Here is a 15,606-nt window from a genome sequence, read left to right as displayed (position 1 = left end):
AGTTGCCTTGTTTCGCGATCAATCTTTAAAATTTGTCAGTTTTTACGCCGAACGGCTGAACTGTTTGCGTTTTTATGACTAACGATTTATCCCATCAAGACCCTTTATAGAGAAACAGTAAAGCTCAGTCTTTTTGGAACAAATATCGACAAAATATGAGATTGAAAGCAGAAAGATTAAAGAACGGGATTTACTTATTTACTTATAGCTACCTTTTTTTTTTTGTTTTTTTTGGGAGGGGGGTCATTGCATAGTATTGTATTTTCGGCCTGATCTCACTCGGCGTTTATTGCGAAAGAACGGAAATGGAGTTGACAAACTAGAAAATAGATGCTAACGGTAACTGAGATAATACATGAACGTATCTGCTATAAAAAGTTGATAGTGCTCTTTTCATTTTTACATAATAAGCTTAATTTACACGTGGTTTGATCTATTGTGGGACGGACGCATATATGACGTCCCCATCAACAACTTTTAGACTTCTTTATTACGTAAAGCAAATAGACTTCACGTTAACATGCTTCTGATCAGCTAAAGTACACAGAAGATGTCAAATCCATGACAAGCTCTGTCCCGCCTTTTGTGCCTTCTTACGCATTTTTATTATAACGTCATCTGTGAGCTATTTCTGACCAGGCGCACGGTAACATAGAATCCTGATTTGTGAAATAGAGCCTTTCGATTTCGTTGTAAGAGTCGGCAAGATTCAAAGTGAAAGAAAAAAAAAATTAAGGCTGGAGGAAACCCAAGTGACCTAATGAAGCATTAAATTAATTGAGCGGCTGGCGCTAGTCCTGTAACGAAAGCGGATTATCATAATTGAAAAGAGTGATAAAATGGTCATTAAATTGATTTCCCACAAAGGAGAAGAGAAATTCAATTTATAGGTTTGGCTTAAATCAGTTCCTTAGAGGACACCCAACCTTAAGCGCCGTTATATGAAGACGGGCCAAACCAAGAGAAGCTGAAACAGCTTTAATATGGAATTCCAAATGCTTAGCCCGTGATGACCTGTCAGTTATTGATTAAACAATCCCAGATCCTTATATACTGAAGAATGTAAAACAGCTTTTGCACTTAAATAAAACTGTTTAGGTAGTACGTTATTTGTTTTTTTTTCCCTACACAACTAAGTTCAATGCCAATGTTCTCATTCACAAGCGATGCAAATTTTCTCACAAAATTAAACCAACTACAAACCGCCAACCTGGCTTCCGCTAAAGCTTTATTTTCTGGGCTTAACTAAGTTCTCAAATCAGCTCAAGCACTTGAACGGTAAGTCACGCGCAAGCATTCTTACTGAGAACCTGCTTCCATGGTTACCGAGTTAAAAAGCTTGACAGCAAAAGGTCAAATGCTATTGTTCGCCTCATAAATCTTCTTACTGAATTTTTTTAAATTGATTGAATCCATCTCACTTAACTCTATCTTATTCTATTCTCTCCTCGCCGCTCATGTCTAAGCTAATATTGATACTATTTGTATAACGGGATAAGTTTTTAAAGAAACCGTGTGGTGCCGCGTCGATGGGGGAGTATAACAAGATAATGTTGGTTTCATCAACTGAGTTGATAATGCAAACTTGCCACCGAAAAGAGTTTCAAAGCTGACGTTTCGAGCGTTAGCTCTTGGCCACTCGCTTACGAAGAGCTAACGCTCGAAACGTCAGCTTTGAAACTCTTCACGGTGGCTGATTTACATAATCAACTCGGTTGATAAAACCAAATTGTCTTTTTGATACTATTTGCGCGTGAAGGACTCTAAATACTTTGAATTACAAAAGAATAAATTAGCTCAAAGTCCACGTTCTAATGCTCAATAGATTCTTCAGAGCAGCGTTAGCCGTAAACGACCCTTAACCCTTCCAGTGCCAATAGCTTAATATTAATTCTCCTGGCTGTCTGCCATACAATTATTATAGTGGTATTTTGTAGAATAGTGTTTGGAATGGGATCAACTTGTAATCCCCTGATTGGTATTTTTCTTTTCTTCTCGTCACTTTTCTGTTTGATATTGTATTGGTATTGTAAGCAGAAAATTCTCTCTCGGTCACTCATGAGAGTTTAAGGATCCATGGAGGGTTTCAATGAAGTTAATTAGCCTTTAGCCGTTCGGCGGCAAGAAAAATTTATCCGTTACGCTTAAAACTTTATGAATTTTAACCATAGGTCTTTAAAAAAATGGTTTATCGTAAAAATTGCTCTTCTAAAAACTATGGAAAGAAATTAACTGTTAGCCGTAAATTGGCCAAAATTTTATCCGTTAGTCGTAAAGACATTATAAGAACCCCTTGGAGATCCTCTTAATAGTGCTTGAAGCGACTTGTGGGTGGCTCTATTCCATGTTTATAATGGATCGGAAATTGGACTTCTTTATTCTTTCGGAAATTCAAACCATGAAGGGAATTTCCGGAAAGATTAAATCCAATAGAAGATGTTATTTAACATGTCTTGAGGTTTTACTAATTTTTCTTAGTTTCTTCTAAACGCCACGCGCATTTACAAACAAATCCTTGGCTTCGTGCTTTTGAGAGGAAAAAGAAACAAAAACCTGATCTCATTGTCTCGGAATTTTAGAGATTAGATATCTCTGCATTTATATTAGGAAAAAACGTGAAATACGCCATGCGAAAAACTGGATTCACTCGGGTTGCAAAGTAAGCAAACGTGTTGAAAATTTAGGGATATAAATTTGTGTAAACGAGCAGATTTCCATGTTTTTTGTCACTTTTTCTGTGTACATGTGATATAAATGTGACATTGCGCTCTTTATTTCCTTCAGCTTTGCAGATACTGCAAATGTTTAGTAAAGACATGAATTTGCACAAGCATTATCCTCTTTGCAAACCCAGGCAAATATAGTGCGATACTAATTTTTTAATCCTATGTTTGAATACGTTTTCGCACGGGATGCAAATGTAAATATTTGCTGATAATTTACTGTAAATTGATCTAAGAGCAAGAACTGATTTGCTAGAAACTTACAAGGATGTGTAATAGAAGGCAAAATAATACAATACAAAAATTTACAAGGTGTGTTTGTTTCCTGCTGCATATTGCATAAAAAAAGGTATACCATACAGCAGCTGATTATGCAAAGACTTTTGGAAAATCTGTCGAGTATACTTTTCTTTTTGGCTAGTTAACAATTAAAAAAAAAGAAAAAACCTTAGCTAATGAATATAAGGATTCTTCAACAAATTGATGTATTGATATATCTACTAGAAATTCACATGCAAGTTTGTGTCCAGTGGTGCTTTTCCCAGCAGAAGTCAAGATATGGTAGAGATATGATAGCTGCTGTTCATGAAGTAATTTGTTGAGTATATCCAGATACATCTCCATTCAGTGTCAATGACCATCAATTCTTTCGTCTTAGTCAGATCACACAAGACCTAAAACGACAAACGTATTCCAAACCTTTTTGATGTGTTGGAAATTAAATCGATTCAAGGATTTAGCATGTAAAATGATCTCCTGGACAGAAAAAAAATTAAGTTTATTAACTGATTTACACATATATCTTTTACTATATGAGGGTAATTATTTTTTAACTCGAACATAAAGCCAGACACTTTAATTTTTGTCTGTCTAAAATCACTTTTCTTCAAGTCCACAAGTCCTTCAAGTCTTCACCCATGAGTGTTCGAGATACAGACAAGGTAATGCCTTATCTGCATTATTCTGAGGCAAACAATGCAAGAAGCTAACAAAATATAGTTACCTGTTCCAGCTCTGCCAGAGTTTTTCAAAGCAGGATCTCTCGATCGAGACTAGGACCGTAAAACGCTATCAATAGACCCTCCAATAGAATAACCATCAGTAGGAGTAACAGGAACAGCAAAATTTTCCAGACTCGGAAAGAAACTTTTCGATTCAGAAAGCCGCACGCACATTGACACCTTCTCTTAGAGTAGTATTTCTGCTGCGTCAAATCGTAAACTTCACTTACGGTCATAGAGCTTGTATTGTCAAAAGCTTGCATGTTATGAGACATTTTGGTTAACGTTTTAGCTCCACCGCGTATCGAAATAAACCAGAGTTCTCTTGCTCGTACAACGTGTCTGTGACCAAGGAATGTTGACTACTTAAATGTTTGAAATGTGACTCTTATAAAAGTCGACCTTTTCGCTTATAACCATCATAGTCGCGCCTTGATGACGAAATGCTATTGCGTTAGTAAACGGAACACTTTAATCCGACCGGATTTGAGTCTTTTTTTTTCTTTTTTTTTTTTTTTTGACCCCAATCTAAGCTTTGTTCTATTCAAAACATTTCTAGTCTATTAAACTCTTTCAGCTTTCTCTTGCAAGCCTAACAGTCATAACCATCCACTGGTCTTCAAATCCTTAACTGTTTCTAGCGTGCGTGCGTGCTTTCAAAGACTGTTACAACACGAAAACAAACCCAATTAAGCTCTTGTCAACGACAAACAAAAGTTTAGATAAATATTTTACACCAAAGAATGTTAGACACATAAGAAAGTATCAATTTCTTTGTTTATCCATCTGCGTCATTCTCTCGATATCTGTTTGCATTACCTCTTCAAAGAGTGAGGGGCATACCTCTGATGCAAACCGATTGTTAAACAACATAATCTCTCCATTTTAAATCCCTCTTTACGAGACTTTTCTCACCCCCAAAATCTAGAAGAAAGTGCGAACGCATTCTAGTAACTCCACTGAAAAATGCAACCCCACTATAGCCAATCCAGTCGTGAAATGCGACTGAGAAGTACTTACCTCCTACCTCCCCCACGGGCATGCATACCGCGAGAAATGATACTTGCGGGGTCCTGTCGAGCACAGCTTTCGCACCATGACGTTTTTCAAATGTTCATGTATCTCTGCTTAGTCGCCACGCTATCCTAGCCTGCGGAAAAACCGCAGTAACACTGGTATCAATTCTTGGAATATCGGAACAAAATTAATATAGGATACCTGATGAATTATTTTTCTCTCAAAAGGCTTTAACGATAACAGCCATAGTTCCTCGTGTAAAACTAAGAAAATGCTAATAAGACAAGTTATTTTGAAAACTTGAGGTTCTTTAATTTTTTTTCCTTTTTTTTCGTTTTTTCTTTCTTCCTTTGGGCGGCATTGAGAGGCATTCCACAATAATATATTTCCTGCTACACCTCAGTGGGCGGATATTGCGGAAGATCAGAAATTAGATTGACAAACGGAAACTCGGGTGCTAACGGACAAAAGCGTCAGCATACCCGCCTAAATGACTCATAGTGAAAAAATTTAACATAGTAATCGCGCTCTCATTGGCCGATAGATGTTTTTTTTTAACTGAAACGTCATGCTTTCTTCATTTGTCGTATCCTATTTGAGTGGTGAAAGAAAAAACAGGAAACTCGCAACGACCAAGTGTCGTTTACATCACTATTGTGCAATAACATCACATGTCAGCATTCCTATCCTAGCAGTATAGAGGAAGTTTGTCGCCGTGGACCAAGTTAAACGGCTCGCCTGCTACGAGTCTCGTATAGCTCAGTGGTTCAGCATCCGAAGAATTTTTCGGGAGGTCATAAGTTCGACACCGAGTTATTTTTTCCATTAATACTGGCGTCAATCACTGAAGAACATAAAAAAAACAACAACAACAAAATCATCTGAAGCTTGAAAAACCGCAGATAATCTTTTCGGTCATCTATGAGTCTTATAACTAACACACGTGCATTTTACCATTAGCAAGCATTTTCGCCGAGAACTTGCCTCCGAGGCTACCGAGATAGACTGATGGCAAAAGGTCAAATCTTATTGTTCGCAAATCTTATTATTGGTCATCTAATTCTTAATTTTTTTATAATTTCAGATTCATTGAACCTATCTCACTTAACTTTATCCTACCCCATTCCCTGCATGCCGCTCATGTCTAAGCTAATCTTGATACTATTAACGCGTTAAGGAATCGAAATCCTACTGACAGAAGATTGGAGTTGCTCACGATCCACTTTCTAATGCTCAACAGATTCTTCAGTGCAGTGACAGTCGTGATAACCCCTTTACCGGCCTTTTTCTCTCAAGATCTCATAAGAAATTCTCCCTACTGGCTGCAATGCCACTATTTGGTGTTACTTTGGGGAATTTTGTATTGGATCAACTGCAGTAGACAATTCCCTCATTGATATTTGTTGATGCTGTAAGAAGAAATTCAATCTTGAAGCGACTTGAAGGTGGCAGCAACCCGGTTACGTAATGGATCGGAAACTCAACGACTTCATACTGGCAGCAATTCAACCCGCAAAGGCGATCCGACTGAAAGATTAAATCCAATAAACATGACAATTAATATTTATCGAAGATTACTTAAACTGTCCCAATTTTTCTCAACGTGAAAGAGGTTAGTCAATAAAAAGCGAAGACAAGGTGAGTCTGCGCACTTTTTAAACAAAACTATTGGCTTTGTATTTTAGAGGTTTTAAATTGAGAGCGAAACGAATAAAAAACATTACCTCAGAGTCTCGGGCTTTTTCTTCACAGACTGGTGGTTAAGTAGCTTAAGGTCAGTCGCCATCTTTTTTGAAAAGTCCGATCATATAACGCTTTGTTTTGTTTTGTTTTGTTTTTTTGTTTTAACACGATACGCAAAATAACGTACTTGTGAAGTTGTTTACCAATTTGTGATAAATTATGTTCCCAACTTACATCAGGCTGGAACGTGAACCTCGATACCTTTACAGTCTAAAATGCTTGTCAATCGAGCGTAAGAAGCTTCACTGGAAAATACGGAAATAAAAAAAAAGAAAATTAAAAAACAGTGTGCGACCTATTGGGTTGCCATGGCAACACTATCGCATAGCTATTGACGTAAATGCATAGGTAGTGTATAACAGTCTATTTCTTCTCCTGGCAAAACTCGTAAAACTCGTAAAACTGTACAAATAAGTAAAAACATTCATAAACTCCGACTAGTAACATATAACGTTCCATAAGTATAAATCCATCTGAATTCACTTTGATGTGATGGAAATATTCTTTTCAAAATCGCATTTGTTCAACCATGGTTGAGTTTCTGATTTCGTTATTTTTTTTTAATCTACCTATTCTAAACATTTTAAACTCTAGATTGAAAAGGCGTCGAAAAAAATACACGGTTATTTTCTTATCTTAAAATTACTTCTTAATGTTTTAAAACAGCATCGATTGGTCCGGGTGGACATTTTATTCATGTAGACGTTAAACCACGCGCATCAATTTCTTTGTCAGATATTAAAAAACCGAATTCACATATATTTTGGTTTAATTTCGACGACAAGCGAAATAATGTTTTAAATTATAGCGTTTTCAAATCAACAATGAATAGTTCGTAAGAAAAGACCAACATCACCATGCATGCAAATTATTGAACTTGATACCTGGTCGCGAGGGAAACAGTTAACCATGGTGTTCCTCGATGGAATTCATTAGAATAATTTAAGCAAGGCCACTCGATCATTAATCTGAAAATCACAGTTGCGATAAACACGAAGTCAACCGATCAGAAGACGCAGAAATCACTGTTTACTTGCACACTATACCGTTAGAAAGTTTAAAAAAATTCAAAAAATTCTACTGGTCTAATTTTCATTTCATTTCTAATTTTCCCCAAAGGACATTAGCCCAGGTTTCCTTTCAATAATGTGGATACATTCCGTTGAGATTCGACCAAACAGCACAAGCACTACTGCTGCCGTACCACCAGCCTCCGCCTCTTTTTTGAGCACAATAAGATGGATCTCTATCCCAAGTACCAAAAATGAGATCTTTGTGAGGATTGAGGGAATCAAAGGAAACAGTTGCATCTGCTTAAAAAATAATAATAATAAATACCAAAATTCCATAATATTAGGATTAAGACAACACCTCAAACTTGATAGCTACGCCAATCGACGAAGTAGGGCAGATATCCAAATACAAAAATATGTGGCAAAATAATAAATACTCAAATTTTAGGATTATGCTAACCACCAGCCTCCGCCTCTTTTTTGAGCACAATTAGCAGGATCTCTATCCCAGGTACCAAATTTGAGATCTTCTTGAGGATTGAGATAATCAGAGGAAACAGTCGCATCTGCTCAAAACAAAAAGAAAAATAATTTCCATGACATTAAGATCAAGATAACACCTTTGACGCCTCAAACTCGATAAGTACTATCCGACGAAGTAGGAGAGATATCGAAATAAAAAAATATCGGACAAAATAATAAATATTCAAACTTTACGACCTTTTTGCTAAATTCGAATTCAATGACTGTTCTATCTCAAGCAGCTTCGAAAGCAAACTGTCCACGGGGGAGCGTGGATTCAACTAGGCATTGACAGAATGAACAGCACAACACAGTCAAGCGGGTGTACACTAGAACTAATGTAGGTTCTGTGGAGTTGGGGGAGGGGATTGAATCAAATGCCAGTAACAGACAACTGAATATTTAAATTTTCCATAGGATTCAAGTTGCCACTTACTTGTATTTTTAATTTGCTAAATTTAAAGTCGACAAACATCAGTTTAAGCAGCGTCTATGAAGAAACCAATTTTAAATCTTGTTTGACAAAACAGCTTCAAGCTTTAGTGGGAATGGGGCAGTAGAAGTCGATAGGAAAGTAACATATAAAAATCGAACAATGAATGCTTAAAAAGAAAAACGGTTTAGTTAAAGGAGAACTGAAGCCAAAAATTGAGTTAATTTCTTTTGATAGCCAAAGTGACGAAATTCTCGATTTGAGGCGTTATTTGTGCTAAATGTGTCTTACCTTGGAGAAATATTTCTTTAAAGTTTGTATTTTCGCGCTGTTTCGGCTTTCAAACCGTGGGCACCAATTTTAAATCAGCGGTCTTCCAAATGAGCCTGTGACGTATGTTATGGGGATCACTTTAGAACGTGTTATCGTTCGGCTAAATTTCAATACAAATTGCTTCTTCGTCGACCCTTCGTCATGAGCGGAATAGAACCATTTCAGTTCGAACCAGTATATCAGCCTGGAGACGAACCACCTCAGGAAGAGAGTGTAGAACAGGAGGTGGAAGCCCACGAAGAAGACAATACTTCGAGGATGGGAAACACCGAATGGTGTTTGTGCGGCGCTTGTGCGCTTATGCCGGTGGAAAATGAATGTTAGAACTAGAGGAGCTTAATCAAAAGTTCGACAATTCAGGTTTGTACTTATTATGTGATTATTCTCACGAGTATTTTGTTTGAAGCGGCCGCTTCTTGGCTAAGAGTGACAAAAGGTGGACAATTGCAAACTCGATCTTTTTTCTTCTTTTTGGGTATTGATAGGTGTTGGATGTATAACAGAACATCCGAAATTTGGCATTGTATGCTTGGACACGGATGTTTTGAGCACGGCATTGGTTGCAATCCACAATGCGCGGCTCAATCCAATTCCCGACCCTATCGTCAACAGGTAAACTGTCTTTTTCTTTCTTATTTTGTACGCGTAATTAAGTCAATCGCTTTTGTGACTTTATATCCTCTTGTTCTCTAGAACTTGGCGTTTGGCAGCCTACAGACAATTTACTGGGTGGGCACATGGGGTATTAGGAAAAACCGGCGGAGAATCGTGCCAGCATGCGTCGTCACGGCCATACGTAAAACATTTCCTGAAGAGAGTGGTAATTACGTGGGGTTTCGAGAAGCAGATCTGGAACTTTGAACTTTATCCGTAATGCCCTTTAATAATGATTAGTAACATATCCTTTGTGTGTATAACATCAGAGGCTCTTCTTTCCTTATGTTACGGTTTCTTTCTAAAATTTGCGTGAAATATACAATTATCGAGGATATGTATTACTAACACATTTCTGCATAGTGATTCAGTCAAAAGCCATGCAGAGCCAAACGAATGTCATCCCAACTGCAGTTATTAAATTATCCACATTGCCAGGGATAGCTGCGTGGCCTGAATGAAATAAACCTCAAACCTAACTTTGATTGCTTTTTGCTACGATGATTGCTTTTATTTTCATTTGATTGTGTTATTGACAAAGTTGTTGTATTTAATTATTCGAAAATCTCGAAGTATGATTAGCAATGACATCTGCTTTAGGAGGCCGGGGTTTTCTGGCAATGTTTTCGGGAATGTGTGGTGCTGTGACTGTTGCACTCCTCTCTTGTGGTTTTAAGCATTTTCTCTCTACAATGGCATTAAGTATTGGCTTGAGATGATAATTGATTGTCTTCTCAAATATGGGCTTTGCCACCCATTCTTTTGTATTTTTTGGAAACACTACCTTGTATTGCAGCTCCCCTTGGTTGGCACCCCTGGATACAGTGGCTTGTTGTCTACCAGTGTTGGCATTATGGTCTAGGGCTGCCAACTGAGTTCGAGCAACCATGCCATTATAAGAGAAGTGCTGCCGTTTGGGTGCATATTTGGTCTGCACACTATGGTAGACCTCTAAATTGGCAGTATGACAACTTAGTGTTAGTTGCTGAAAATTTTCAAATTTAAGATATCTGCCAAAGATGCTACTTTTGTAAAGGTAGAGCCACTGAGCAAAATAGATGATGACAGCAACAAATTTCCAGCTGCCATCCCCTCAAGCATTGGCTGGCTTTGCCAGGAGTACTTATGATTATTCATACATTCTAGGGTGACAAATAGTTGGCTTCCTTGTGTGGATTGGTTCCTCTTAATCACAACTGCACCACACTCAGGACAGTACTTAAACAATTTAAATAGCTCTTGTTTAAATACAATGTATTTGGTATCATCCTGTGGCTTTTCCCATTTTGTTTCCCCTTGGTGTTCGTTATCTGATCCTGACAAGTTCGAATCATCTGAATCTTCTTGTTTTGTGGGAAGGTAGATGCCATCTTTTCTTGGAGAGACTTCTGGGGAAGCAGCAGCTTCAGTTGCTTCTTCCTTGTTATCTTCAATTTCAGGAAGGAATACCTCTTCAGTCCGGGTGCTGCTTTCTGAAACATCAACCTCGACTTGGGTGTCAGTAGATTTCATCATTAAATGGAGACCACGAAGATTGACTTGGATCCCAAAATCCACACCCTTGTTTGGCAAATTCACCTGCACTGCTTGTGACTCAATCAACGTGCTTTTAGGCCCTAGATCATGTGGGAATGGATATGATGGGCTGTCTGTTGATGTACTTGCTCCACAATTCACTACATCAACAGGTGCAGGCTGTTCTAAAGCTGAAGCTGCATGTTCTTCGATTCCACAACTAGGTTGTGCAGTTACAGAGGCTATATACTATAACAGAAAAAATATTAACTCTGTTATGGTATGGGTTAGTGACCCTTTGAGAGAATGAAAAATGTAGGTATGGGGGATAAACTATGCTACTATATGGTTACACAATGATTCAATGAGATTTTCTTGGAAAATATAACACCTGACCCTGCCCTCCTCTGGTTGAAAGCCTGCACTGGTTTCACACAGAAGTAAAGAAGGTTAAAAGAATTCATTATTTAAAGAATAATATCCACAACTTATATATAGTCTATTTGTACTAATTTTGTTCACCTGCTAGTTAACAAGGGCAGGTATAATGTCCTAGAATTAAAGAATAATCACTTTATTCTGAAACAATTTAATTTTGTTTACCTACTGGTCAAAAATTTTCAGGAGAGACGAAGTACAAAGATTACTCAGAAAAAAAAAAACATGAAACTAGAAGGAATTCCATGGCAGGATATTGTTTTGCTTAAGGAGAAGAAATACTTTTCTGTGAAAATTTAATGTTTCTCAATGGAACCTATTCGGGTGATATCCCTTAAGATATAAATTGTTATTGCCCTCAAACTGCATTCACCTTTCAATTTTTTTTTTTATCAATCATGCATAAATGATGAGCAGCTTCAAGTGTTTGCAACAACCCAAGCTTTGCAACAACCCAACCCAGTTACAAGAGAGTAATTCGCGATTCACTTACTTCTTTTCTGACTTTCTCTTCTGAACGTTTCTCCGATGAAAGTCGAGGTCTTTTTGATGGTCTCCGATGCGAAAAAACCGTGGGTATTGCACCTGGTTTTAGCGTAGATCTGGGTTTCAAACCAAGAATTTCTGCTTTCAAGCCTCGTTCGTAGCAGTCAGTTGTAAAATGTTCTGAGCACAGCCTGGAGTTTTTCGAAACGACCAGATCCACTCGTGAGATCTTTGCCAGCCACTGTGATCGTAGAGCTTCGTCCCTCGGAAAGCAATGGTAGGATATACCAGTTGTGTAACTCGAGTCGTTGTTACAATCGAACGCCATGCAGTATACCATTTTTTAGCTCGAAAGTAATCGAAGTAAATATAGCAACGAGGGCTACTCAACCGCCAAGAACAGATAGAAGAATAAACTCAAACAACTCGGGCTTCCGTATTTGTACATCCTTTCTTGAGTAAGCCAAGAATTTAACCCATTATAGAGAACTTATAAACCAAAGTTCAACACGAATTTCAAAATTTTATTTCCTTTTGGACTTCTTGTGACATTGTTAACAGCGTGCGTTATCGTACATGCCATTGCAAAATCCAGACTACAAACGCGTTGCAAACTAATGTTAAAAAAGGTAAATAACAAAATATGGGAAACAGAATGGAAGATGAAATATCTTAAGTTACCAGTATGTAAGAAAAATTAAAGTGGAGACCCTATTCCGAAAACATCGAGGTCAATCCAAGTATAAAAGATGCGCCGCACATGATCTGGACAAGTAACTACGTTTCAGAGACAGAGGGTTACGAAAGCCAAAATATTTTTCTCTTACACAATCCCTGGATAGAAGACCAATTTTCTAATATGAGAGGCGCTTGAATCATTTTTTGCTTCACCTTGCACACACTCCTGGAAAACCACAAATTCTTTCCCGCGAGCAAGCCGCAGTCCTGAATTCAACTTGCCTGTTTCTTGCCGTGTTTACTTTCATCCCCATAACCTACGTCACACGCTACAAAAAGAACCGCTGACATTCGTGTTCTGAGCCGACGTACCACAGTCAAATATCGAGCCAATTATCACTAAAAACCCTTCGTTTTCTGGATGAAAACTGTCGTTCGAGGGAAAAAAAATGACGGAAATTTGTTCCATCATACATAAATGTACGATACACGGTGAAAAAAATTACATGAATTTGGACTTCAGTTCTCCTTTAATTGTGATATTGCCAATGTACAGCCGATACTTAGTCCCGGTACTTGGTCCCAATCCCGAACCAGCTATATTCGGTTTTGCCAGTGATTATTCCCAGATCTACTCGAAGCATGTTCTTTGTCTTGTCTTGCGTCAGACGGTTTATTTTGTCCAGTCCGAGCCAAAATTCAGCGACTAAGTTACTGAAACCATGTTTGTAGTAATTCCAGGTGCGATTAAAATCAATAAAGCCATCCATTCTCTTCTGGATCACTGTCCATCCCCCACCAGCTGTTGTATGGTCACAATATACATTAAAGGCGCCTAAACCATCTGGGTCGATTGTGTAAACACCGCTGATCCTTTGACCGGATTTGTACAGCTCAGCACAGTTTTTAGCTGCTGGAAGGAAAAAAGAAATAAATAAATGAGTGAAGGCTAACGAAGATATCAACTCACGTGAAGGAGAATCTTACTCTCATCTCATGAACTTTCTGTTTTCCGTGAGATTGTTAACCTCAAATCAAACTTGCGCGAGATCCTCTAGTATTGGGACTGCAAGCATTGTTATGATTTGAATACTCACGGAAAGTACCAAGAACAGCATAGCAGATCCTATTCCCATTTTCGGTAAGGACATTTTTCTGGATGCTGCCGTGTGACGTTGCTACAGATTTTTATCTCTACTCTTTGCAATTTTGAATGAACACCGTGCACAGAATATCTTTAGATTCTCAGTGGGTTATATGATTTATACCCTACTCATATAAATGCCCTTTGTGCTAGAAGCCCTGCTTGTACTTATTTTCAGAAAGACGAATTTTGGCACGAACGGCGATGAATCAGCCAAAAGCTCAGGCATAATTCTGACTTGTTAGGGAGACATTGTCAAAAACTAAACGTAGCCGTCGACCATGCCATTGACTCGACATTGGCAAGCCATTTCCAGGGAAGCCAACTTGAAACTAAACCTTTGTAAAAGGAGGTCACTCTATGTACTACGGTTTACGTTTGAAAAAGTAAGCATTAGTTCTAAGCTCCCCTTTTTACCTAAGTTTATATGCATCAGATGTTACATACCTATTCCTCGGCGATTGCCACTCAGTTAGCAAATAGACTATTAAAACCTCAACCTCTAAGTACTGTTAAGTGCGCTTGCCTCTCCAATTTGATTGCTTTTCTGTCTCCTGTGTGCTCCCTGCAAAAATGATCAAAGTTTGTGCATAATGACGGTCTTTAAAATATTTGTTAAAAGAAAAAAAAAACAAAACAAACAAATATCCTTTATTTTAAGTTCTACGTGACTTTAGACTTCCGCAGTTATTTAATACTTGCTAATTTCGCGGAAAAAGCTCATGCTAATACGTGCTATGACCATCCAATCCTTTTGGTTGGTCTTGCACAGAGTTCGTGCAGATTGGCACGGAATCTGTCATGGTTAATGATTGAGGCGTCGTCTCATGTAGTCTCTGTTCAGAGCGGCAAAACAAGGTTATAATAGAAATTTCCTTATGTTAAATATCATAAATGATATTCTGACCAGCGAATAAAAGGCTAATGAAGAGATGATTCTTGCACGTGGACTGCGATTAGAGAACACGACGGAATTCAAACTCGGTACTAAGATCCAAGCTAAGAAGCCGGATGTTGGGAGAGACCAGCGTTTGGGCTGCATAGAAAATATTTTACAGCAGTCATTACATGATAAGTCAGTGGCCCAAAAATGACAGATTTCCTTACGTCAGTTACACGAATAGTGTCATGCAACATATTAATAAATGTTCCCTTCTAGTACATTACGTTATTGCGGCAAACACGAGCGATACACACTCTCTGAAATCTCATTTGTTTTCCTGCAATTCTGGACTAAAAACTCTTGAATGCAGGTAATTTGCAAATAACAAACGCCGGAAACCTTTTTAATCCCTTTGCTCGCCTTACGTCAAACGTAAATACTATCCAGGGGAAGAGTTTTAAACTCTGAAAGGAAGTTTTGAGTGTAAGACGCCGACAAACTTATCGTAGACGACGGCAAAAGAAACAAACCAAACTATCCGATTGTACTGTTTTGATTTAAAGCTGGATTTTTAATTACTTTTAAACTTGGATTTTGAAAATCAAGCTATTTTGACCACTCTGGCCGTTTTTTAAAAGTCTTTTATCGGCATTTATCTCGTCCGAAGAGGTTAAATTTACTTCTCGAAATGTCTCCGTAAAAGTAGGTGTAAATTTCTGCCTTAAGTCATATCGAGCGAGACTTTTGATGTTGAATTATCATTGTTGCAAATCTATCAAAACATGTTTTATTTCAATTTGTCAAAACGAGAAAGCGCCTTCACAGTTGGCTTTCTCTCCCAGTTTTAATATTAAATCCAAGTATTTATAACAAAAATTAATCCTTCTTTACTAAGCTTTTTCGGTCAAGATGGCTAGATATTAGCTTGGGCTTTGTTGTTGCTGTTGCTGTTGCTGTTTTTCTATTACGTTTTTATGGACTATCATAAACATTTTTGCGTTTTCATATACCATCATGAACATC

At 37.9% G+C, this 15,606-nt stretch overlaps 1 protein-coding gene, 1 long non-coding RNA gene and 1 pseudogene across 8 annotated transcripts; 1 reads left to right on the top strand and 2 right to left on the bottom strand.

Moving 5' to 3' along the window:
• Positions 1 to 2,861: 2,861 nt before the first annotated feature.
• Positions 2,862 to 8,578, bottom strand: LOC113686229 (uncharacterized). Of its 6 annotated transcripts, XR_016181254.1 has the most exons (4): positions 7,369 to 8,578; positions 6,659 to 6,729; positions 3,727 to 6,268; positions 2,862 to 3,397 (listed from the first exon to the last, which is right to left on the bottom strand). It is a non-coding gene; the product is annotated as an uncharacterized LOC113686229 (long non-coding RNA). The 6 variants fall into 6 exon arrangements; XR_016181251.1 differs by having other exon boundaries at positions 6,466 to 8,577; XR_003447635.2 differs by having other exon boundaries at positions 6,659 to 8,577.
• Positions 8,579 to 8,642: 64 nt separating this feature from the next.
• LOC149037351 (P2X purinoceptor 7-like) lies at positions 8,643 to 9,924 on the top strand (annotated as a pseudogene). The gene is made up of 3 exons (XR_016181249.1): positions 8,643 to 9,145; positions 9,271 to 9,397; positions 9,479 to 9,924. The product of XR_016181249.1 is annotated as a P2X purinoceptor 7-like (transcript).
• A 493-nt stretch (positions 9,925 to 10,417) lies between these two features.
• Positions 10,418 to 12,218, bottom strand: LOC113682826 (uncharacterized). Its single transcript, XM_027200007.2, has 2 exons — positions 11,886 to 12,218; positions 10,418 to 11,203 (listed from the first exon to the last, which is right to left on the bottom strand). Exons 1-2 carry the CDS (start codon positions 12,216 to 12,218, stop codon positions 10,418 to 10,420), a joined length of 1,119 nt encoding a protein of 372 aa, XP_027055808.2.
• Positions 12,219 to 15,606: the final 3,388 nt, after the last annotated feature.

This window comes from Pocillopora damicornis, chromosome 11 (assembly GCF_964200805.1).
Source record: "Pocillopora damicornis chromosome 11, jaPocDami1.2, whole genome shotgun sequence".
In the NCBI taxonomy this organism is placed as follows: domain Eukaryota; kingdom Metazoa; phylum Cnidaria; class Anthozoa; order Scleractinia; family Pocilloporidae; genus Pocillopora; species Pocillopora damicornis.
This window is presented reverse-complemented; position numbering and strand designations above follow the sequence as displayed.